The sequence below is a fragment of the Erpetoichthys calabaricus genome, chromosome 3, assembly GCF_900747795.2.
Source record: "Erpetoichthys calabaricus chromosome 3, fErpCal1.3, whole genome shotgun sequence".
Classification (NCBI taxonomy): Eukaryota; Metazoa; Chordata; class Cladistia; order Polypteriformes; family Polypteridae; genus Erpetoichthys; species Erpetoichthys calabaricus.
The window spans coordinates 300,636,487-300,663,597 of record NC_041396.2 but is presented as its reverse complement, the minus strand read 5'-3'; the positions used below and the strand labels follow the sequence as shown (position 1 = coordinate 300,663,597).

Here is a 27,111-nt window from a genome sequence, read left to right as displayed (position 1 = left end):
GACAGCCCGCATGGAGTTTGCTAAAAGACACCTGAAGGACTCTGAGATGGTGAGAAATAAGATTCTCTGGTCTGATGAGACCAAGATAGAACTTTTTGGCCTTAATTCTAAGCGGTATGTGCGGCAGGAAGTCTCGCATCTCGACAACAAACGAAAAACGAATTACACACACAACCTTTCTGAAGAGCAGCGGAAAACTGCCAGACAACACGAAACATTACGACAGAAAAACTACCGGAATTCTATAACACTGACAACTCCAATCAAGATATCTCCTTTTATATTACAGCGTAGGCAATTCCCCGTTCGTTTAGTACACAAGTCACAACGACAAACGTTTAATAATGTCTTGAGTTTTTTTTGCCAGACCCTGTTTTTACCTATAACTACATTTTCCAGAGTTGCATCGAAACCCGAATTAAACGTACAGGTACTTGCGGGTTACACACAGAGGAATATTTTCGCTGACAATAACGTTTATGCAACAAACTGCGTTTTCCAACAATTCTTATAGACGTCGGTATACAACATGACCTGATGGCCACGCTTCACACATACTGACTGACTGACATGTGCCCTGCATTTCCCGTCTCATCCAGTATGTTCTGTTAACCTGTTTGTGTAACACTTTCTATTGTAAATATTCCTGCTGTTGTAAGCGACTATAATAACATCCCATACTAATCATGTGACTATTCTAATATTGAGTCCTCTCACAAGTCACTACTGTATATACTCGCGTTTAAGTTCTCCCGCGGATAAGTCGGGGCTTGATTTTACTGTATAATTTTCGTTATTTTGTATTGTCGGTCATATAAGTTGAATGTGGAAAACTCACGCTATTGGTCCAAGAGATTACGATATGCCAATGCCCGCCTGAGAGAGTAACCACGGAGCACGCGGCCTTTTTTGTTTCTATGTATTTTGCCTACGTGACCACACGGTAATACCCGAACTATTCTGAAGCGACGTTTGCACTGTTTTGTGTTTTTTGTATCTCACACACTCATACACCTTTATCGTAAGATAATCCCTTATCTACAATGGAGCGTTCGATCAGAAGAAAATAGGAAGCTGGTTTTAAGTTAAAAGTTGTTGAAGTGGCGAAAGAAATTGTTAACTGCGCTGCTGCAGCAAAATTCGATGTGTCTGAGATACTGGCACGAGATTGGAGGAGGCAAGAAGATGTAAAAAAAATAAAGAAATGTAAATGTCGTATTTTTGAACGGGCGTATAAGTCAGGTTCTGATTTTATGATTGATTTTTCAGGTTTCATGACCCGGCTTATACGTGAGTATGTATGGTACTTATTAAAAGAATCTCCTTTCTTACTGTAACGTGTGACATTCTTCTCTCCCTCATCATCATTTCATTATACTTTTATTCCTGCGAAATTTTCGCAAGCACGATTTGCTAGATCAACAATAATTCAAGAACAAATCCTCGCCACTTGATTTCCTGAGATTAATAGTTCGTAAAGCCTGTAAATACAAGCAGACAAAACCGAAAAAGGTTTGGGGGTCCACCCCCTTATATTGTATGAACACCGAGTAGTCCAAAACGGGGCTGGGAAAAAATAGAATAAAAAGGGTAGAGCCTGGCTTTTATAGGTAGGGGAAAGGAAGAGGCGGGTCCACAAAGGTAGCAACAGCGGATGTGATGTCAATAGAGGGGGCGTGGTCTGGAGAGGAATGAGGAAGTTGGTTAGGGCTTAGCTCGTCTTACCTTTCATTGATCTGTAGAGGAAGGAGAATAGGCATTAGTACACAGCATCCACCCCTGACCCACCGTTCTACGCCCAGTGAAGCCCACTGACTGCCTCCCGAACGCATGTGTGTGACAAGCGGTAACAACAACAAAAAAGAAGTGATGTATGAAAATGGTCAGTAGTTTTAACTGGAGGATCTTAATGAAACAGGTAACCATGTTTGTAAAGGCTAACTAAGCAAGTCTGTTTTTGGTCAAGTGCAATATGTGGTTTAATAGAGGAGGAAAACATTATTATTATTATTATTATTATTATGGAATTAACTGCTTTGCAGATTTTGATACATTTTGAATAAGAGCTAGACATTATTCATAAATAACAATCAAATATGGTTTTTCTTACTGAACATGTACACTTGCTTCTTACCTCCTAGCGTGTTTGGTGCCCGAGTCTGTCCAGCAAGAATCAAGGCTTTATATCTTACCGTGGACAAGAAAGGAACGGTCAGACACACAGCAGTGACTCCATCTGTCCTGTATTCAAAAATTCTTAAAAGGTACATGCAGATTGAGCACGGAAATAGAAGTGTAATAAATATCACTAAGTAGAAGATCGTTCACAAATGTCTGTTCAGTTAAATTTATACAATTTCTCTTAGCCATCACTCAGGAATATTTTTTTCTAGCACGCGTTATTGAGGAGTGATCAATAAAACCAAGGTCAAAGACACTTGAGGCCATCATTTTTTTTTTCTTCTGTTTGGATAAAATGCAACATTCAAGGTTGATTCTGTTGGATAACTTAAGTTGGGCATGGCGTGGTCAGCAATCAGTGGAGAGAAATTAAGATTACCACGGACTTATTTCAAGTAATGAGATATATTACTGATTATCTACCAGATTAGATAAAGTCACCCAACATAAGCCATCTCCGTTAACGTACTGAGCCAGCAGATCAACTAGTTAATCAACTTTAGAGGGTGAGCTCAGGGCAGCCTGTATATTTCCACCAGCACAATTGGGTTATTTTGCCTTAAATTCACTTTTCAGAGTCAGAAATTCAGGGTATTCTTCCACTCTAATGACATAAAGAATTGTAGAGGATGTGACCCTTAGCTATTAGACGCGGCACTGCCAGCTCTTTAGGTGACACAGTGGCTCTTGTGGTCTCTGTGTGCTTTATTTAGAGGTGAGTGTTGCATTGTTCTTTATTGTAGATTTTTATTTAATGTTCCTCATATGTCAAATTTTTGATGTGAGCACTTTGTGTGTGGCTATGTGAGTCAGGGTAACCAACAGTCAGTGGTAGGCACAAAACGGGATAATTACAGTAATACACAGTATTGAACACTATTTATTCTTCTGATACTTTTATCCAAATTCAGATATAAATTACAAGTTGTTTCCATGTTAAGGAAAGTACCTTAAACAGAGTGCAGTGCGTGGCATTGGCCTCTTAGAGAGCTGGCACCGATTCTATCTATCTATCTATCTATCTATCTATCTATCTATCTATCTATCTATCTATCTATCTATCTATCTATCTATCTATCTATCTATCTATCTATCTATCTATCTATCATACAGTGCCTTTAAAATCTATCTGTTATATATATATATATATATATATATATATATTACATTCAGTAGAGCTGAACAGTCTCCCATGCACACGTGAGTGACAGTATACAGTATATACAGTATATATTTTGGGGAACAAAAAAAAAAAAGTAAATTGTGGTTTGCAAGTACCACTTTCCATGTCATTTATAAGCGCAGCCAACCCAAGAGTAGCACTGTACATGCACTTAGATAGCTTCATTTTATTGGTTTATTTTTTATTTTTAGATCTTTATTCATCCAATCTATAGCGTTTTTTTTTTTCGTTTTTTTTTTGCATTTCTCTGGTTTTTTTTTCCATTTTGGATTGAATTTGTCCAGTGTTATATATAATATCATTTTAAACCTGCCCTACCGCTCTTCAGTTGTGTTGCACGGATCCCACTGACTTCACTTTGTCTCAAAAATGTAGAAATGTTCTGAAATTTCAGCAAACTCAGCAAAATGCATTGAAGTCAGAGGGGAAGTAGAAAGTGATTTAGTTATGAGTGGATTATAATGGTGGAGTGATCTTTGAAGTGTCCCTGAGGGTTAGGGTTATGTCTCGGCTTGACTCTCATACATTCCCTCACAGAGACAAAAAGCAAACGATAATAGAATAGAAATTGAAGACTGTTCTTTTTCTTCTTCTTCTTTTGGATGCTTCCATTAGGGTTTGCCACAGCAGATCATCTTTTTCCATCTCTTTCTGTCCTCGTTATCTTGCTCTGTCACACCCATCACCTGCATTGCCTCTCTCACCACATCCATAAACCTTCTCTTAGGCCTTCCTCTTTTCCTCTTACCTGCCAGCTCTATCCTTAGTATCCTTCTCCCAATATACCCAGCATCTCTCCTCTGCACAAGTCCAAACCAACGCAATCTCGCCTCTCTGACTTTGTCTCCCAACTGTCCTACCTGAGCTGACCCTCTAATGTCCTCATTTCTAATCCTGTCCATCCTCATCACACCCAATGCAAATTTTAGCATCTTTAACTCTGCCACCTCCAGCCCTGGCTCCTGCTTTCTGGTCAGTGCCACCATCTCCAACCCATATAGATAGATACTTTATTAATCCCAAGGGGAAATTCACATACTCCAGCAGCAGCATACTGATAAAGAACAATATTAAATTAAAGAGTGATAACAATGCCAATAACAATGCAGGTATACAGACAGACAATAACTTTGTATCAGGGTCCACATAAAATAAAGTGGTACGAGTTGACAGTGAAATAGAGAAAAATGCAGAAGCTGGTCTCACTAAATAACATATAATTACGCAAACTACAACAATCCCACCCCATTTCCCTTCCGGCAATTATACAGTAAACACAAATTCAGCAATAACGGGCAACTAACAAAAACCACCCGCGATAAAGTCCATAATAATAATAATAATAATAATTCATTACATTTATATAGCGCTTTTCTCAGTACTCAAAGCGCTATCCACACAGGGAGGAACCAGGAAGCGAACCCACAATCTTCCACAGTCTCCTTACTGCATAAGAAATGGCAACTAATGGAATGAAATGATGGAGAATGTGAATGTAAAGATCAGTCCTATCGGTACTTCCTGGTGATGGTGTGTGATGGGATCAGGAGCGCTCCTTTCTTCGAAGGTCGACAAATAATCCCAACAGTCCTCATGCTGCAGGGAGACACCAGACAGTCCATATACCCGAGCAAGAGACAATCCAGGACAAAACAAGAATCCACTGGTATGGGACGGGAAGGCAAACAGACAGGTAACAACAACAAAAAACACTCTCCTCTCTGTAGAACCGGCCTCCCTTTAAATCTTGCGCCGGCCTCCTTGTCCCCAGCAGCCCCTGCTACCTTCAGCAGATGACCAATCAGAGCCATTGCAGGGACTGCTGGGAGATGAAGTTTTCACTCCCCAGTAACGCCGCTGCAAGTTTTTCTTTGGCAAGTGTGGCTTTTTTGACTAAATATGAGTGGAAATGTCTACAGGCTCTACAAAAATGTTTAGTATGGCCTGTCCCACGTCCCTACATTGCAACACATCTGCACGGCATCCATGTCACGTAAGCATGAACGTGTGCCTCAGTGTTAATTCTGAAAAAACATTTTGATTTTAGTCTTAGTTTGTTGACTAAATTGTTTTGTAGTTTTAGTCACATTTTAGTCCTTTAATTATTGTTAGTTTTAGTCGACTTAAAGTAAATGAGTCCAAAAGTCAAAATCAGATCGGTATCTTGTTTAACATATGAATATGCACAGAATATACTGTACCTCTACACTATTAGACTAACATGTACACTCATGTACGAGAGCACATTGGGCCATGGAGAAGCAAAGAAATACAGACTTGGTGGAGAGAAAAAAAGTTGACATTTCCTCTGTAAACCTTCGTTTTTATTCTCTCTCTTTAGTTTAAGTTTGCATGTCGTAAACTTCATCTTAAAATCAATGTTTAATTTACTAGATTTTCTCAAATCCCGTCATAACTAATGTAGCACATTAAATGCTTTGTATTAAGTGTGCCACAACCAATCAGAGCCATTGCAGGGAATGCTGGGAATTGAAGTTTTCACTCCCCAGTAGCGCCGCTGCAAGTTTTTCTTTGGCAAGTGTGGCGTTTTTGGCTAAATATGGGTGGGAAGTGTCTACAATTTTTCAAGTTAAATTAGCAGAAATAACTGTTTGGAAGACTGGCTGAGAACTCTGTCTACTAAACATTATACTTTTCGATGGTTTTAGTAGTTTATATAAGTTGTAATATTTTAGAAATGCCTGAATATTATTTTTGTGCCCCGCCCCATCTTTTCATTTTCTCCCACAGAGCCTGAAATCCCCTCTTTTGTTATATTTAATGGAGGCACCAAACCGTCACTACATGGTATCATTTTTTTTTTTTTTTTTTCTATCCGATACAGGCCCTTTTCCGTATGTGGAACTGAATCCTGTTTCGATTCCGATCTGGATTGTCCGTTCAAGGGTGTGCCTTGATCATGTCATTTTTGTACAACACGTTAAAAGCAGATAAAGGAGCGGGGTGTGTAATTGTGTTTTATTATTTATCACAATCAAATGTTCACCAGCTGTTGGGATTTATCAAAGCAGTTAAGAAGACTGTGCCAACACTTTGGATTCATCTTGTATATCCGTATTATTTTCTGAAATGGAGGTGGAGGGATCCTGCCTGAAAAGGCTGAGGCATTTAATGCTGTAGGCCTTCTGTGCTGACTCAACATATTTAGGAAACAAGCACAGCTTTGGTAGTATAGAAGAGCCTCAGCAGTCAACAGAAACATATAGTATGGTGTTACCTGAGTCACTGCATTGCAACACATCTGCATGGCATCCATGTCATGTAAGCCTGAACGTGTGCCTCACTGTTAATTCTGACAATACATCTTGATTTAGTTATAGTCTTAGTTTGCTGACTAAATTGTATTGTAGTTTTAGTCACATTGTAGTCCTTTAATTATTGTTAGTTTTAGTCGACAAAAAAGTAAATTCATTTTAGTTGAAAGTAAATCGATTTTAGTTGACTAAAAGTAAATGAGTCAAAACAGTCAAAATCAGGTGGATATCTTGTTTAACATATGAATATGCAAAGAATATGCTATACCTCTAAACTATTAGACTAAAATGTACACTTATGTATGGGAGCATATTGGGTCCATGGAGAAGCAAAGAAATATGGACTTAGTGAAGAAGAAAAAAAGTATGTTGAGAAAAAGTTGACATTTACACTTTATTCTCGCCATTTGTGTTGAAATTAAAGTCGACATTTCCCCTTTAATCTCACCATTTTTGTTGAGATCAAAGTTGACATTTCTTCTTTATTCTCGAAATTTCCACTTTAATCTCGCCGTTTATGTCGAAATTAAAGTCGACATTTCCCCTTTAATCTACCATTTTTGTTGAGATTAAAGTCGACATTTCCCCTTTAATCTCACCATTTTTGATGAGATTAAAGTCGACATTTCCACTTTATTCTCGACATTTCCACTTTAATCTTGCCGCTTATGTTGAAATTAAAGTCAACATTTCCTCTTTATTCTCAATATTTTCACTTTATTCTCAACATTTCCACTTTAATCTTGCCGCTTATGTTGAAATTAAAGTCGACATTTCCAGTTTATTCTCGATATTTTCACTTTATTCTCGACATTTCCACTTTAATCTTGCCGCTTATGTTGAAATTAAAGTCAACATTTCCTCTTTATTCTCGACATTTCCACTTTAAACCCTTGTTTTTTCTCTCTAGTTTAACTTTGCCATGTTGTAAACTTCATCTTAAAATCAATGTTTAATTTACTAGATTTTTCTCAAACCCGGTCTACACTGAACATACACCTAGGACCCCCTGCGGCAAGGCAGCAGCACAACCTCCACACCACCGTGCCCCCATGTGTTTAATACATGCTTTAATGCATTTCATCATGAAAATTATATCAAGTATTTATTTTAGCATTCTAAATGTTCAGATAGCAGGAATATCATGAAGTCAATGTATTCTTTGTGGCGACCGCTGCGTGCGGCTCCTCTCGGCGCAAGAGGAAGTCAATTTAAGAGGCGTGTATCGATTAACATGGGTTGGGGAACAGTTAATATGAAGCATTTAATGTGCTACATTAGTTATGACAGGATTTGAGTCCGATTTACTTTCTTGTATGGAAAGTATTGTAATCGTCCAAAAAATTTGATTTTGAGATTTTGATGAATCTCGACACTTTAAACCTACCTGAGTCCGATTTATTTTCTCGTAGAGAAAGTATTGCAGTCATCCGAAAATTCAGTTTTGAGATTTTGATGAAATCTCTGCGTTTTAGACCTCCCCAGGTCCGATTTACTTTCTCGTAGGGAAAGTATTGTAATCGTCCAAAAATATGATTTCGAAATTTTGATGAATCTCCACGTTTTAGACCTCCCTGAGTCAGAAAATACCATTTTTGGAATTATGTCTTTGTGTGTGTATGTATGTAAACACGATAATTCGAGTACGCTTTCTCTTAGCTTAACCAAATTTTCAATACAAGTATTAGATACAAAATGTAGATTTATGTCAACTTTTGGGCTATTTCCGCTAACTGGAAGTGATACTTTTACCTTTTATTTATGCAGCTGCAGAGTCCGATTTATTCAACTTTATTTTTATAATAATTGTTCAATATTTTATTAATTTGGTTTGATTTCTTGTTGATGGTTCTTTAATGCACATAATATATAAATATAATCATTGTCTTGTGGTTTGCTCCTCAAATATCCACCCCCATATCTGAGTATATGAGAAAGTCGAGGGGAGACCACGCCCAATGTTTTTCATTAATAATTACGTTTTCCCCAATCACACGCTTTGCCAGACATGATTTTTGCTGTTTTTCTTTTTGAGGTGTGTTGAGGCGCTGCTGTGTCATCACCACTGTAAGCCTTTTTCATGTGTAGTTTTTACTGACATTTTTCTTAGATATTATTGTGCCGTCCGAAGTTATTTGTAAATTTGCAGTCATGCACTAATGCAGTACCGACCTTACTATCGATGTGACATCCCTACAAGCAGCCCACCTAAAATAAACAGACACACCTGACGCCATTAGTAGTGGCCGGTTGAATGAGAGCCAGAGGAATTGGTATTGGCGTCAGGCAAGTCGCCACCTAGATAACGTTACATACCTTGGCATGAATCTCAAAATGGCGCATCTGTAGATGCCTCTTCGGGTTTTTGGTGTTCTTTCCTGTGAGCTTCATTCCACACAGCTTACACTTGGTTTTATTTTCATCAACGTAATTAAAATTTGTCCATTTGTCTAACCACTTTTTTTGCCCAAGAATCATGTTTGCTGACATAGTGGAGCGGAGTACAGCAGGATTCTGGCTGACATGATGATTTCCTGATGCTGCCCAGAGCTAGTGTTATCCAATTATAAGCGTTTATGCATGTTTGTTAAATTGCATCACTGTGTTCACGCTCGTTATTTGCTGGCAAACCATGTCATGTGTAATAGAGTCCAATACTTGGATGGGAGACCATCTAGAAAAAGTTTGGGTTGCTGCTGGAACTGGTGTTGGTGAGGCCAGCAGGAAATGTTTACCATGTGGATCCCAGTGCCCCAGGACAGTGATGGGGGCACCGTGCTGTAAAAGTGAGACCATCCTTCAGATGAGACGTAAAATTTTTGAAGTTTTTAAAATTGCACCATTGCATTCACACTTGTTATTTATTGGCAGACCACGTCATGTGTAATAGAGATGTGCAAAGAGCTTCACATTGCTCATTGTCCAGTTGTCTGTCTGTAACATTTTCGTTTTGTTTATTTTTCGTCACGCTGCCTCCCCCTATTGTCGATTCCACAGCTGAGTCAGTGCTGGACCAGCCAATCCGATGAAAGGACACTTCTACCTGACGATTCCTGTGATCCTTTATCAGAGATGACTTTACCTTAGGCAGGCAAAACAACTTGGCAGGTGGGCAGTGGCACCAAGTGCCACATCTGAGTACCGGGAAGAGAAACAGAATAGGGGAGGAGGGTTAGTAACAAATTCTAACTGTCATATAACTTATGTTTTAGTCCTAATGACTAACAATAGAGATGCAGTCTGTACAGTTAATCAGCAGCTCTAGTCAGGGTGTGCTAAACTGAAGTTGTGAGTCTTCAGCCGGGATTTAAAAGTTGAGACCGAAGGGGCACCTCTTATAGTAGCAGGCAGACCACTCCACAGTTTAGGGGGTCCTGTAACTAAAAGCTCGACCTCCCACTGTTATTTTATTAATCCTCACAATCATAAGCAGACCGGCATCTTGAGATCTTAATGTGCGCTCAGATTTGTAAGTCATGATAAGTTCAGACAAGTAAGCCAGACCTCGGCCATTTAAGGCTTTATATGTTAAAAGGAGGATTTTGAAATCTGCCCTAAACTTAACCGGGAGCCAGAGTAAGGACTTGAGGACTGGAGTTATGGGTTTGTATTTTCTTGTTCTTGTAATAATTCTTGCAGCAGCATTTTGGATTAACTGGCAGCTGTATAAAGAACAGTCTGAACATCCAGTGAACACTGCATTGCAGTAGTCAATCCTACTAGAAATAAATGCAGGAATGAATTTCTCAGAATCCTGTTTATTTAGAATTATGTACAATTTGAAATTGGAAAAAAAATCAAATTCTCATTTAGAGGATCTGTTCAAAACTTTTTTTTTTAACTAATCAATAACAGTTTAGATTAAGCCTTCTCATGGGTGGAGGTTGATTTGTATTTAGTTTTGTTAAGTTTGACGTGATTGTATGTTATATGCTTTTAATAAATTCAATAAAACAACTAAAAAATAAATAAATTGCCGCCTTCTTTATGCCCCTCCAACCCGTTTAGACAAACCTTTTTTTACTTATGAACAACATCCATACATACTGAATAGTGGCTCAAGATATCTGGCCTGCGCAAGATTTGGCGTCTGCAATGCACTTTTATTTTCTGACTTTGCTGTCTCTTTGCAGATAAACGTTGAACAGGGCGATGGAGGCCGCTGAGGAAACAGAGCTGTGGCCCACCGATGGCTTAACCAGCACGAACCTGCAACTGCCTCCTGAAGCTGATGCACTTCTGGAAGGCAAAAGTCCAGCTGCCCGCTTCCTTCAAGCGGAGTTGGGCCTAAATAGACGGCTGCAGGAGATGACGTTTTGTGACCCAGTGAAGTACATTTATAACCCGTTGGTATACGCCTGGGACCTCCACCTGTGCTACGTTAACAAGTACTGCCAGGCGCACAAGACTGTGCTTTTCCTGGGGATGAATCCTGGGCCTTTTGGAATGGCACAAACCGGGGTGAGTGACATTGGAAACATTCTCTGTTCTTTTTCTTTACCCCTTAATGAGATCTGTTATCTCTTTCTACATTGAGATTCACTCTAAAGAGGCCCCGAATATTCTGTTGTAATTCCCGTTAGTGTTAAGCAATCTGAACCCAAAAAGTCCGCCATATACCTTAAGTGTAATCGATTGCATTACATGCGATGCTGAAAGTGGTTTCCATTTCCTGCCAGACACATTTTGACACGGCGCTCCATGTTCCTGAACATATCGGCAAGCGTCTCGGTTGGGGGAATAGCAGCAATTTCACGTTGGATGTTTTCCTTCAGATCTTCCACAGTGCAAGACTTGTCCCAATAGACTTTTCCTTTGAGCTGACCCCAAAGGAAGAAATCTGGTGGTGTCAGATCCGGCGATCGTGTTGGACAAAAGCCCCTGTTGCACATGAAGGACTCAATTTCTGCCATGCTCCTTGCCGATGTGTGACATGTTGCTCCATCTTGCTGGAAGTCACCTTCCGTTAATTCACGATCACCCAGTTGATTCTGACATCACTTAAACTAATTGGTGACCTGACAGGTTGGCACCAGGAATACTGTGCACCACCATTCTGATGAGGTGACTGAGTGAAGGGGTACGGGTGGTATGCACCCAGAAGTTGCAAACGGCTGTACGGGGCCTACCTCATTGCTCTGATGGCTTGTTCGAAGCTCCATATCCTGAGGAGCACATTGCACGTTGTTTCCTTCAGAGATTGTTTCGTCCTAGTAAGAGTTATTACAGAATATTCGGGGGGTCTCTTTCGAGTGAATCTCCCAGTACTTTTTGACTCCTACCGAGGAGTCGTCTTTTGGACAGCAGCTGGTTCTGTCCTTCTGAGCTCCGCACCAGCACCCACCTCCCTGACCATCAAGTGAGGTCAGAGGTCAAAAGATCAGCTAAATAAATGGGGCTTTAATTTGTCCCCAGCGTTGCATTCATCTGGTGTCTAATTGGCAGATCTGTCGATGGCTCCAGGTGAACTATTAATGTGACATTTGGAGGGGAGTTTAAAGCGTGAGTTTGTTTTGTGAGAGGCTATGGCTACCGATCAGGGAAGCCAAGGCTGAACATTATTTTTTTCTTTCTGGAAAATGAATAATGCAGCTAGCAGCTGAGGGTTTTATTCAATTACGTCGCGCTTAGAACACCATTTTAACAAGAAGCTTGTAATTATCCTCATTAAGAGGGAGAACATATTGAGGGAAAAGAAATGCCAGTAAATTAATAAATAGAACGCTCATCTCTGTGCATTTCTTATATCTTTTCACTTTCACTTTGTCTTCAAAAATGAATAAGAGTTTATTTCCTTTTTTCCTCATTTCATTTGCTTAATTTCTGTGTGGTACAACTCTCTCTCTCTCATAAATATACACATATATATATATATATATATATATATATATATATATATATATATATATATATATATATATATATATATATATATAATATAAAATCAAACATCTGTCTGTCTGTCCATTTTTCTAGTGGATTTAGATCGGTTTTTTTCTAGAATTTGCTTGAACATTCCGATAGATTTTGTGATTTCCCTCATCACACTAAGTATCACAGTTCATTTTGCGGTACACCGATTTCTTCGTGCTAATATGAGAGAGACGGGCTGCGGGCCGAGGGGAGGGGGAAGCGAGCGGAGCCTCAGGATTAGGGAGCCGGGCTGGGCCTTCCTCACTGACACACCAGCCTCTGTTCGAGTCAGTCTGATGTGGCATTGGCGAGAGGGTTTTAATCCCCCACGTTCCTCTAATCGCGATGGGCATGCCCTTTCAATTCAAGAGATGACAGTTCCCGGTTAAGTTTTGCTTTGCAATGTCAATTAACATGACCCCGGGACAGACCCTCAAGTTAGCAGGTGGTTGATCTTAGCTCACCGGGCTTCTCACATGGTCAGCTTTATGTTGCTTTTTCCTGGGTTAGTTCCCTAAGAAATAGATACCTCCTCACCCCGATAGCAAAACCAAAAATATTGTACAGTGGACCCTTGACTTACGAACTCAATTCGTTCGCGAGGGCTGGTTGTAAGTCAAGATTATTTTTCCCACAAGAAATAATGGAAATACCCATAATGCGTTCCGAACCTCCCACAGCAACACTTAGTTAACCTTTTCATAATAAAAAAGGGTTGTATGATGTGCATAATTTACCAAAACACCAATAATTTTTCTAATGTACTAACCAAAAAGTTATAAAAAATGCCTAGCCTACCAGAAACAACAATTTCATACTGTACTCACCATTTAATTTGACATCTTTGGGCTGCAGGAAGGGAGGAGGAGGAGAATGAAATGGAAGGTGGTTATTGTTTGGAAGGAGTTTCCTTATGCAAATCTTTTCTTTGTAAAATTGTCGAGAAGGTGGATTTCGACATGCTGTACATATTAGCAAGATCGGTCACACAAACACCACTCTCATATTTCCGCACAATTTCCTTCTTCGTTTCGATTGTGATCGCTTTCTTTACCTTTGTTACCTTCTCTTCCTTCCTTAGCAATTATCGAAATAAATTATATAAATCACTGCACTGACCGAAATTACGTCCACAAATACATGTATCTGGGCTCCGACTGACACTTACAAACGCTCTCGGCTGTTTGTTTACAATCACGAAAGCGGATACACGTGACCGCATTCAGGTCGTAACGCAAGATGTTGGTCGTAAATCAAAACAAAAATTTTGGTTGTAAATCAAGTTGTTCGCATGTCAGGCCGGTTGTATATCAAGGGTCCACTGTATATGAAGAGGCCCTCAGAATGAAGGCTGTCAATAGAAATTCTTCTCAATACAAATTACGTTTTTTTAAAATTGATTTTTAAAGTTTGTCCTGCTTCACTATTATGTGGGCAGACCCATGGGGAACAGCTTAATCTCTCTCTCTCTCTCTCTATCTCTCTCTCTCTCTCTATATATATATATATATATATATATATATATATATATATATATATATATATATATATATATATATATATATATATATATATATATATATATATATATATATATATATATGAAAGAGGGCACTGTGGCGGATGTTAGCCGACTTGCTGACCAACCACAAGCGTTACCTGGTAGGTAACCACCCATACAATCAGATTGTGATTCGGACTACGAATGCCATGAATGTAATTACCCAGATCTACATGCTGTCAAATAAATGAACCACACGCCGTAGTGCAGTGTTAGGGGCTTCGCCTCTGGCGCTGACGTTCGAGGTTCGATTCCCGAGAGGGGTTGCAGTGAGTGTGTATGCCTGATGAGCCCAGAATTAGGGTGAAACACGTGTCGCGTACTCTTTGCATTATTTGACAGGAAAACTATTTCAACCATATATATACAGTATATATATATATATATATATATATATATATATATATATATATATATATATATATATATATATATATTTGGGCGGCACGGTGGCGCAGTGGGTAGCGCTGCTGCCTCGCAGTTGGGAGATCTGGGGACCTGGGTTCGATTCCAGGGTCCTCCCTGCGTGGAGTTTGCATGTTCTCCCCGTGTCTGCGTGGGTTTCCTCCGGGCGCTCCGGTTTCCTCCCACAGTCCAAAGACATGCAGGTTAGGTGGATTGGCGATTCTAAATTGGCCTTAGTGTGTGCTTGGTGTGTGGGTGTGTTTGTGTGTGTCCTGCGGTGGGTTGGCACCCTGCCCAGGATTGTTTCCTGCCTTGTGCCCTGTGTTGGCTGGGATTGGCTCCAGCAGACCCCCGTGACCCTGTGTTCGGATTCAGCGGGTTGGAAAATGGATGGATGGATGGATATATATATATATTTTCTTGGTCCCGTTAGGGTTGCCACAGTGGATCATCTTCTTCCATATCTTTCTGTCCTCATCATCTTGCGGTGTCACACCCATCACCTGCATGTCCTCTCTCACCACATTTATAAACCTTCTCTTAGGCCTTCCTCTTCTCGTCTTCCCTGGCAGCTCTATCTTTAGCATCCTTCTCCCAATATACTCAGCATCTCTCCTCTGCCCATGTCCAAATCAATGTAATCTCGGCTCTCTGACTTTGTCTCCCAACCGTCCAACCCAATCTGACCCTCTAATGTCCTCATTTCTGTCCATCCTCGGCACACCCAGTGCAAATCTTAGCATCTTTAACTCTGCCACCTCCAGCTCTGTCTCCTGTGCCACTGTCTCCAGCCCATATAACATAGCTGGTCTCACTACCGTCCTGTTGACCTTCCCTTTCACTCTTGCTGATACCCGTCTGTCACCAATCACTCCTGACACTCTTCTCCAGCCACTCCACCCTGCCTGCACTCTCTTCTTCACTTCTCTTCCACAATCCCCATTACTCTGTACTGTTGATCCCAAGTATTTAAACTCATCCACCTTCTCCAACTCTACTCCCTGCATCCTCACCATTCCACTGACCTCCTCATTCACATACATGTATTCTGTCGTGGTGGTCCTACTGACCTTCATTCCTCTCCTCTCCAGAGCAGATCTCCACCTCTCCAGGGTTTCCTCAACCTGCTCTCAATTCTCATTGCAGATCAGAATGTCCTCACAGGTCACTTTTCTGCCCTTCATTTATGTTTCATAAAGTTAACTGTTCAATGATCAAGAAGTGCAATACTTACACTTGATCGTGAATTCTGAACACATATGTACCGTGTCCTGGCAAATTATCAATGGACGGGCTTGCGTTGACATGTGAAATTTTATCTTTAAACAGAGAACCATTGACATAGGGCGGCATGGTGGCACAGTGGTAGTAGTTAGGAGACCTGTGGTTCGCTTCCTGGGTCCTCCCTGTGTGGAGTTTGAATGTTCTCTCCGTGTCTGTGTGGGTTTCCTCCCACAGTCCAAAGACATGCAGGTTAGGTGCATTGGCGATTCTAAACTGTCCCTAGTGTGTGCTTGGTGTGTGTGTGTGTGTGCCCTATTTCTGCCCAAGCCTATTTATGTGAGTTTATACACTCCTCTACCAATTTATACCCATATTGGAAAGGGGAATTTTTCTCAACTTCTTTTCTTATTTATTTATTGACTTCTTTAACAGGTGCCCTTTGGAGAGGTGCAGTTTGTGCGAGACTGGCTGCAAATCACCGGAGAGGTGACTCGTCCTGAAGTGGAACACCCAAAGCGACCGATCCAAGGGCTAAATTGTCAAAGAAGTGAGGTGAGCGGTGCAAGATTTTGGGGATTTTTCCAGAAACTGTGTGTCACACCAGCAGTGTTTTTTCGCAACTGCTTTGTGCACAATCTGTGCCCTCTTGTCTTCATGAACGAAGCGGGCAAGAACCTGACTCCATCTGACCTGCCGGCAGCACAGCGAGAGAAGCTCCTGCAGATATGTGACGAAGCTCTCTGCCAGGTGGTGCAAGCACTGGGGGTCACCACCGTCATTGGGATCGGCAAGTTGGCCGAAACGCGGGCCCGGAAGGCTCTGTGCACCGCCGGGATGGAGACTCGTGTGGTTGGAATCATGCATCCGTCTCCTCGAAATCCACAAGCGAATAAGGGCTGGGAGGAAATTACTAGGAACAGACTTGAGGAGCTCAATATCTTGCCTTTGTTAACTTAGAGACATGAATTGACTTCATTGTTTTGTTTTTTTTCAAATGTGTTTAAACAGCTGGACTGAAATGGAACAGAGTGCAATCCTGACTAAACAATGAAGATGTTGGGAAAAGCGGCTCTAAATTATCTTCCTCTATGCTAACTTCTTGAGGTCGATAAAACAGATATGCTATTTAGTCAAATTTTCCTCAGTACAGCATCTAGCTGGTCAGGTTAGTGCACATGTCTTCAAATGCTTGCCCCTCCACATTGCTGCTACCCATGTAAATGTTTTACTGTCTTTATTCTTACATATGTTCAATAACATCCATGTGGGGCTCTTTGTGCAATTTTACTGATATCAACCATGAGGAACATTGAAGCTGTAAGCATACAGTATCTCACAAAAGTGAGTACACCCCTCACATTTTTGTAAATATTTTATTATATCTTTTCATGGGACAACACTGAAGATATGACACTTTGATACAGTGTAAAGTAGTCCGCTTGTATCACAGTGTAAATTTGCTGTCCCCTCAAAATAGCTCAACACACAGCTAGTAATGTGTAAACCACTGGCAACAAAAGTGAGTACACCCCTAAGTGAAAACTGTCCAGATTGTGCCCAAAGTGTCAATATTTTGGGTGGCCACCATTATTTTCCAGCACTGCATGAACTCTCTTGGGCATGGAGTTCACACGAGCTTCACAGGTTTCCACTCCTCCATGACGCCATCATGGACCTGGTGGATGTTAGAGACCTTGTGCTCCTCCACCTTCCCCACAGAGACTGAATAGGGTTTAGGTCTGGAGACCTGCTTGGCCAGTCCAGCACCTTCACCCTCAGTTTCTTTAGCAGGGCAGTGGGTCGTCTTGGAGGTGTGTTTGGGGTCGTTATCATGTTCAGTTTCCGAAGGGAGGAGATCATGCTCTACTTCAGTATGTTACAGTACATGTTGGCCTTCATGGTGCCCTCAATGAACTATAGCTCCCCAGTGCCGGCAGCACTCATGCAGCTCCAAACCATGACACTCCCACCACCATGCTTGACTGTAGGTGAGACACACTTGTCTTTGTACTCCTCACACACGCTTGACACCATCTGAACCCAATAAGTTTATCATGGTCTCATCAGACCACAGCACATGGTTCCTGTAATCCAGGTCCTTAGTCTGCTTCTCTTCAGCAAACTGTTTGTGGGCTTTCTTGTGCATCATCTTTAGAGGAGGCTTCCTTCTGGGACGACAGCCATGCAGACCAGTTTGATGAAGTGTGCGGGGGGCGTATGGTCTGAGCATTGACAGGCTGACCCCCCTCTGCAGCAATGCTGGCAGCACTCATACGTCTATTTTCAAAAGACAACCTCTGGATATGACGCTGAGTACATGCACTCAACTTCTTTGGTCAACCATGGCGAGGCCTGTTCTGAGTGGGACCTGTCCTGTTAAACTGTTGTATGGTCTTGGCCACCGTGCTGCAGCTCAGTTTCAGGGTGTTGCCAATCTTCTTATCGCCTCAGCCATCTTTATGTAGAGCAGCAATTCTTTTTTTCAGATCCTCAGAGAATTCATTGCCATGAGGTGCCATGTTGAACTTCCAGTGACCAGTATGAGAGAGTGTGAGAGCAAGAACACCAAATTTAACACACCTGAGACCTGGTAACACGAACGAGTCACATGACACCCACCGGGGAGGGAAAATGGCTAATTGGGCACAATTTGGACATTTTTATCTTACGGGTGTACTCACTTTTGTTGTTAGACATTGATGGCTGTGTGTTGAGTTATTTTGAGGGGACCGCACATTTAGACTTTGATACACGCTGTCCACGGACTACTTTACATTGGGTCAAAGTGTCATATCTTCAGTGTTGTCCATTCAAAAGATTTCATAAAATATTTACAAAAATGTGAGGGGTGTTCTCACTTTTGTGACATACTGTATAACATTACTGGGCATTTGGAAGGTGCCTTGAGGTTATGAATGGCATCTAGTAAGGGGTCACACCAAACAGAAAAGGTCTCCATTAATCAGATCTCGTATAATCAAATCTCAGTTTTCCAAGACCTCTTTTCCGTATACAGGGTGAGCCAAAATGAAGTACCCCATTTCTCAAGGTCACTGCGTGAGGTAGAAGCGGCCGAGTGGTTTTGCAGGGGGTCCTTTGATAAGACGATCCCTTGTAGTTTTCAGTCGGCCACATGCCTTGGTCCGGTGCACACCTTTGTTTTCACTGTCGAAGTCTTCTTCAAAAACAACTAATCCATCATCGCAACGCAACACGCCTTCCGAACGCACTTCAGCATTCCATCCCAATCGGAAAACAATTCTGACAATTTAGGCAGACGGGTCCAACATTGAACAGAAAATCTCCAGGCCATCCTCTGACTGTACGAACAAATGCCTGAAAGCGTCCAAGCTGTAAGGGCGTCCATTTTGCCGTCTCCTAGACGTTCAGCGTGCTTCCACCTTTGGCATTTCCAACACGTCTTTGATTTTGCATGTGGACATTAATTTCCATCCATACAAAATGATGGGAGTGCAGAAACTCACTGAGAGAGACTGGCAGAGCCGAAGAGAGTTGTGCGCTCCAACATTCAGCAAGCCGTTCATCGAGATGCCATTGTCATGTGTAGCGGCGAGGCACATTTCCATTTGAATGGTTGCGTAAATTAGCAAAAACCTTCGCTACTGGGCTGAAACCCAACCCTCGTGAACTTCATCAGAGACTCCCACACAGTCAGCACACGTTTAGTGCGTCGTTGCAGAATTTGGCATTGTAGGCCCTTAAGGGGGAGCAACAGTCACCGTCACTTCAGAACGTGACATTGAAATGCTAGAGAACTGGAAAAATGGCAACAGCTTATACGGCACTGCGTGGAGATCCATGTAAGTTTTGCGTGAGAAGCTGATCATCCTGCGCGGCAATGTCGTGGTGGCCTTCACATTTGCCTGATCTCGCTCCATGTGATTTCTTCTCAAGTCGAAGGTCTACACACACCGACCACAAAATCGAACGTTATTCGCCACAAAATCACCCCCTACTCCCCTTGAAATGGCCGAAAGAGGCATGCGAGCGTTCATAAATCTCGAAGAGCGTATCACTAATGATGGCCACCACCCTGAAGACATCATTTTTAAAACACAGTGACAAAAATCTATTCTGTCGTCATGAAATTTATTTTATCTTGTAGCGTTTTTGTTGAGTAAACGTTTGAAATGTGGTACTTTTTTTTGGCTCACCCTGTATACGTTATACAAGGAGTTTACTGGTAAACTGTCAGGTTAACATCTTTCACCATCTTACAATGCTGTGATTGTAGCCATTCCCCAACTCTCTGTGAATGGTACTCATGACCATTGATCAATGGACAATTTGCACGTCATTGATCACACGGCCAATCGTTAGTCAAAGGTGATAGTTTCGGTCATTATGCAAAGGTACTGTTGATAAGGTTGGAGAAACCCGCAGTCAACTGAGACTGAGGAAGTCACTTGGATGAGTGATGTAACATATCTCCCTGGAAAAGAACGAAGTCCAGATGAACTGAATCAACTTTCTAGAATTTCCTTCCCTGGATTTATTGAGCATGCATCGAGACTGTCAGGTTAACAAAATCAAAGTAAAACTCAACCCAACAATTTCCCAGGTCAACCTTATTAATAGTGACGCCTTGGGATTTAGTGACGCAGTTAATGAACGAGTGAAGCCGTAAAATTTCAGCATTTACCACGCAAACCTTCACGGCAGCCTTGTATACGATGCACATAACATTAATGTGCGTGGAAAAATAAAAAAGAATCATCACAGACCTTTAACTCGATAGTGTCCAAAAATGATCACGTGAAGTTTGCTTTGCATTTTTAGCTATTTGGAGACTAAATAGGGCAGAATCTGAAATAAAGTGAGCCAAGGTGAGCAGGAAACCATTTAGCCTGGTTACCACCAGACATGGGCATGTGCTGTCTGGCTCACAGCTGGCTCCGTCTTTGTTAAATTGAAGGCATTTTTCATCTGTGAAAGGAGCTGTGCACTCAGACAGCAGTGAAACAGAATTAAAACAAATGGAGCGTAGGGCACACGAGGTGGAGAGGGAGCTTTGTGCTTCTCAAATGTGGTAGCCCCACGTCCTCCTGAGCTTTGCTGCTTCGTATTTTGTACAACGTTTTTTTTTTTTTTTTTTCTGTTTCCAAAAATTCTAGCAATGTCTTGAATGCATTAGGAGCAAGTGTGCATGAATATGCAAAGAAAATGCTAGAAACTGAAACATGTGCAACATTTGACCATGGCTGGTATTTCCTTTTAGACAAAATTCAAAATCACTTGTTATGTATGCTGGCCATTAACCCTTTACACGAGAACCAGATTTCTAGTTGGTTGGTCTGGAGCTGTCTCGTGAACGACTATTCAGCCGTTGCCTTTCATACGTACACGGACGAGCAAATCGCAAGAAGTCGCTGGGATTCAGGCATCAGTTGTTAGTAAATAGTTAATAATAGTTTGGTCACCCTTCACTGAAGTAAACCCTAATCCAGTATAGCGGACATAGAGGAGTTGCTTTTCATGGCACTTACCTGTATGCATCTACATTACGTGCCTAACGTGCGCAAAAGCCTAGCAGTCTGCCTGTCACAATAGTTTTGTGATTAACCCTGCGGCGTTGCGCACGTGCCCAGTGTAGGCAAATATCTATGTATCTGTGTCATTGGCTGTTTCAGTGTATTTAGGGTTAGAGCAGTGCTTCCTAAACTCGGTCCTGGGGACCGACCCCCTGTGGCTGCAGGTTTTTGTTCCCACCAGCTTCTCTTTTTAATTGGACTCCTGGGCTAATTAAATGAAATGTTATTTCCCAGATTCTGTGTTTTGGAAATAGTAGAGAAATTAGGAAGCAAAGAAAAAAAAAAAATTAACTCTTTGAGGGCTAAGTATTTTTTCATCTGTATTTGAGCAGGTGCCGGCCACCGGAACCTGATGGCGGATCTGACGAGAGCTCGACGCGAATGTGCAAAGCAAAATACTCTGTAGATAACGTGTTGCGTATAATTACTGAATCGGACTCGAACGTATCGCACTGAGATTTTGATACAAGGAACCTAAAATGCACCAGTATCAGCTGATTGGCCCTCTAGCTGACTGGTGCTGAACGCTACTGTACGTCGTTTTAAGTTGACACCCACCCTTGAAAGAGTTAAAATGTACAAGGCAGTTATATGGGAATAGAGTTTTATATTTTCGTCTTGATTTTCATTCTACCTTTCTAAGTGTTCTAATTGTTTAATTAATCCATTATTTAGTAGGTAGTGGGGCTGACGCTAAAGCAGTTGCAACCTTTCACGTTTCAGTGTTGTTTGCCAGAGTGTCTGCTCTGCTCGTTTTTAATTGTCATTTATAAGATACAACAAAGGGGGAAAACTATACAGGGAAAGGGCAAAATAGAACGAAATCAACAAAAGGGAGTTCAGTATTTCAATCGATTAGCAAAAGCAAAAATAATTCTAAATGTCGTGTAAATGTAAAAACTATGCTGCTGTGCTTTTCTGATTGTAGAATGAGAGAAAAAAAAATACCAGCTAACCTATGAGATGCGTGTTATCAGGTGATTAGGAATCTGGTTGGAACAAAAACCTGCAGCCACAAGGGGGTCCCCCACCCCAGGACAGAGTTTGGGAAGCACTGGCGTAGACAATATGAAAACGCTGGTGTGGACAGAGATCACTCAAGTGCTGTTTTTAATGGAAAATGTAGTAGTGTGGACATCACCTCACAGACACACTTACGCAAGGTTCGTTTAAAATAAGCTGTTATCCTAATGTTTGGGATATTGTAGGAAAACTGTGGGAACACCTTCTGCATAATTAGTAACTGTAATGGCAGCTTTATACATCTTGAAACATTAGACAATGAGGTTTCACTGTTTTGGAATTTGTGTACTGGGTAACACTAACCTCTCTCCTCATCTCTAGTACATGTAATTTTATTATTATTTTTTTACTTTTCTTGTATCCGAAGTATAGTGAAAGTATTGTAAACGTCCAAAGATGCCATGTCGAGTTTTGATGAGTCTCCATGTTTTAGTCCTCCCTGACTTTCTCGTATACGAAGTATAAGGAAGGTATTGTAATCGTCCAAAAAATTCCATTTCAAGATTTTGATGAATCTCGATGTTTTAGACCTCAACGAGTCCAATTTACTTTCTCGTAGGTAAAGTATTGTAATCGTCCAAAAAATTCCATTTCGGGATTTTGATGAATCTCGATTTTGTAGACCTCACCGAGTCCGATTTACTTTCTTGTAGTGGAAGCATTGTAATTGTCAAAAAAAATTCCATTTCGGGATTTTGATGAATCTCTACATTTTAGACTTCACTGAGTCCGATTTACTTTCTCGTAGGAAAAGTATTATAATCATTCAAAAAAAATTCCATTTCGAGGCTTTGACAAATCTCAATGTTTTTAGACCTCACCGTGTCTGATTTACTTTCTCATAGGTAAAGTATTGTAATCATCCAAAAAAATTACATTTCGGGATTTTGGTGAATCTCAATGGTTTTAGACCTCACAGAGTCCGATTTACTTTCTTGTAGTGGAAGTATTGTAATCGTCCAAAAAATTCCATTTCAAAATTTTTACGAATCTCAATGTTTTAGACCTCACCGAGTCTGATTTATTTTCTCGTAGGAGAAGTATTGTAATCATCCAAAAAATACCATTTCGATATTTTGATGAATCTCGACGTTTTAGAACTCTCTGAATCAGAAAATATCAATTTTTGGAATTATGTGTGTGTGTGTGTGTGTGTGTAACACGATAACTTGAATACACTTTCACTTCGGTCAACCAAATTTTGCATACAAGTATTAGATACAAAACATCGATTTCTATCAACTTTCAGGCTATTTCCATTTACCGGAATTGGTACTTAACCTTATATTCATGCAGCTGCGGAGTCCGATTTATTCAACTGTATTTTTATAATAATTGTTCATTGTATTATTAATTGATTTGATTAGTTGTTGATGGTTCTTTAATGTACATAATATAAAAATACAGGGTGAGTCAAAATTATGTTAACACTAATGGTGCTGCTATGTATATACTTTGTGGCAGACGACCGGGGACCTTGCCTCACCGGGACGCCTGGAGAGTGGAAAGACTGGGAGAGAGGCAATACCTCCCCCAGGGCCACAAGATGGCAACAAAACCCTTGGTTTGCATCGGGGTTTGGAAGCTCAGTCCTGTTGGGGACCGTGACCAGTGCCAGGGGGCCCTTGGACTGCAGCACTTCCGCCACACCAGGAAGTTCTGCAGGAAGAGCGTCGGGGAGTACATCCAGGTACCTTATAACAGGGGCCGCCTGGAGTTGGGAGGTAGAAGACAGATCTTGCAAAGGGAGAGGAGTGGAGGCGGCTGAAGGAGAGAAGAAGGGAAAAGGAAAGAATGGACTGGGAGCCATTTGCACTGGGTGATATAATGTGTGGTGCTGTGTGCAGGAGACAGGAATAAACGTGTGTGTGTTTGGGACGTTTGTCTCATGGTCTGTTTGTGTCCAGGCTGAATCTTCACAACTTATATACAGTTATTGTGGACAATGTATGTGCCACATACGGTATATGTGTTATGGCGAACCGGTTGAGACAATCCTGTAAATCATTTTGCACATATGAAGTATGTTTTGTGAATAAATTATTTCCGCCATTCAAATGTTAACATAATTTTGACTCGCCCTGTATAATCCTTGTCTTATGGTTTACTCCTCAAATATCCATCCCCATATCTGAGTATACGAGAAAGTGGAGGGGAGAGCACTCCTGGTTTTTTATTTTTTTTTTTTCAAATCTCGTAACTTTCCTGACGGGAGGGTGTCATTTGTCTGCCTCCATTATGAACACTAAACTTTTATGTGTACCGGACTGCTCTTTAAAGTTCTCAGCTGTATTATCTTTTGACTTTCTGATCCATTTTAGATTTTGTGTCCACACTCCAGACCTTTCCCCACTAACAAAAGCATTAATGTTCTTTTTAACACTTGTTCATTTGGCTAAAATATTGATTTGACGTGTCAATTATACTTGACAACAAAGATTTTGCTTCCTGACTACTTTTGTTGTGCATCTTATGGAGTTTGACCCGATGATCACAGAACTCCGCTTTACATTTTCCTTTCAAGTACCGTTTTATTGTTTGTCTGTTCTCATTGTTTTTTTTTATCGTAATCGCCCCTATTTGTCATTTCTTCCCATATTTTAAGTTCAACTACAGCTGGAACATCTGTGCTGATCTCAAACTAGTGGCGGAATGAGGCTCAGATATACCAAGAGCTGCAAATGGATCGGCCACGCCGAAGGGTCTCGTTACTTTAAAGAGCGCTGGCCACACCGTAGGAAAAGCGTGGCACACAAAACACCTGTCGACCCAGCAAAGCTAACTTTTACTTTGTCTTCGCACAGATCTTGGAGTAATGAAAGTTTTTTTTGAAAGCAGTGAATGAGGGAAGGTTAAGTATTTCCGTTTTGGTGCCGAGGTTAAGGGAGGCGTTTTTTTTTTTGGTCCGCAAATCAGAAACGTCATCGATGAAATAGCGGTTTTGAGGGTAAGTTTTGTCTCTAAAATAAAAGCAATTTGCTTGGATTTAAATTCTGTACAGCTCTCGTCCGCTAATAAAAGAGGGTTAAGACGCCAGTTGGCGAGATGGGTATGTGGAGCTTGGTGGTTTAATTTCCATGATCAAAGGGGTCTGGTCGGAGATAACAATGGCGTCGTACTTAACAAGATTTAATCATAGGCAAGAAATTGTTGTCTATAAAGAAATGATTCTTGAGTTAACCATGTTGCACTGTTGAGTATAAAGAATATGCTCTTGAGTTTAGGTTTAGAAATCTCCAGGGGTCTAATAAGCTGTGATTGGAAATAGCGGTTTTAATATCTGCTGGAGGAAATGACATTAATGGCAGCACCAGAGCACCAAACTCCAGCCAGCTGGGGGACAGCGTGCTTCAGGTGTATAAAACCATGAGGTGCAACGTGACGCTAAAGATTGATTTTCTGCACTATCATGTTGGCTTCTTCCCCGCTAATACAATGCAATACGGTACAATTTATTTTTTGTATAGCCCAAAATCACACAAGGAGGGTCTGCAATGGGCTTTTGACAGTCCCCTTAGCCAAGACAAGGAAACCTCTGGAAAGGCAGTTCAAAGAGAGACCCCTTTACAGGTAGGCTGAGCATGCAGTGGGTGTCAAAAAGAAGGGGGGTCAATATAATACAATACACAGAACAGAGCACAAGTCATCCTCAATACAATATTACAAGTACAGAGCAGAATCCAGCAGTAGATGATATCCCGTCAAGCTGCCTCCCCCTATTGGCCATTTCACATCTGAGTCAATGCTGGGCAAGCCAATCCGATGAAAGGACCCCTCTACCTGATGATTCCTGCGATCCTCCATCAGAGATGGCAGGCAGAACAACTTAGCAGGTGGGCAGTGGGCACCAAGTGGCACATTTGAGCACTGAGAAGAGAAACAGAATAGGTGAGGAGGGTTAGTAACAAATTCTAACTCTCATATTCCTTATGTTTTAGTGGTAATGACTAACAACAGAGATGCAGTCTGTACAGTTAACCAGCAGCTCTAGTCAGGGTGTGCTAAACTGAAGTTGTGAGTCTTCAGCCGGGATTTGAAAGCTGAGAGTGAAGGGGCATCTCTTATAGTAGCAGGCAGACCAGTCAACAGTTTAGGGGGTCCTGTAACTAAAAGCTTGACCTCCCACTGTTATTTTATTAATCCTTGATGTCATAAGCAGACCGGCACCTTGAGATCTTAATGTACGTTCAGGTTTGTAAGTCATGATAAGTTCAGATAAGTAAGCCAGACCTCGGCCATTTAATGCTTTACATGTTAAAAGGGGGATTTTGAAATCTGCCCTAAACTTAACCGGGAGCGAGTGTAAGGATTTAAGAACTGGAGTGATGTGTTCATATTTTCTTGTTCTTGTAATAATTCTTGCAGCAGCATTTTGGTGTAGTGATAAACATGCAGAAAGGTTTCAGAAGGACATTGCAAAGATGGAAAAGTGGTATCCGAGCAGGTGGAATCCATCAATACTGGCTGTTGTTGGATAATGAAATGGGCAGCTTAAGGTGCCGAGTGCAAAAATCTCCATTAAACTAATGTGATGCGTCAACATCATTAAGTGATTAAACACACTAATTGAAAAGCAGTTTCTCCACATTCCTACGTGATATCATCTACCTGAAAATTTATCTGTGTTCAACTTGAAGCAGTCTACCAAAATCAGCAAAAAGATTTAAGGAAGCAAATCTTTATGAAAAAATGTGTTGTCCAGTGTTAATCAGAAGAAAATGTCAGCAAAGACCATGCAGTAAGGTGACATCAGTGAAGGCTTCACGGATGTGCTGGCACCCCTCTTAGTAAAGG

The 27,111-nt window shown here is 41.1% G+C and overlaps 1 protein-coding gene across 1 annotated transcript in view; it reads left to right on the top strand.

Annotated features, from left to right (window-relative positions):
• smug1 (single-strand-selective monofunctional uracil-DNA glycosylase 1) overlaps window positions 1-24,769 on the top strand; it is a 50,503-nt gene extending 25,734 nt beyond the window's left edge. The window contains exons 2-3 of the mRNA XM_028791246.2: window positions 10,773-11,100; window positions 16,175-24,769. Coding sequence (XP_028647079.2) covers window positions 10,792-11,100; window positions 16,175-16,699 — 834 coding nt within the window. The 5' untranslated portion in view covers window positions 10,773-10,791 and the 3' untranslated portion in view covers window positions 16,700-24,769. The remainder of the gene's footprint in view (window positions 1-10,772; window positions 11,101-16,174) is intronic.
• Window positions 24,770-27,111: the final 2,342 nt, after the last annotated feature.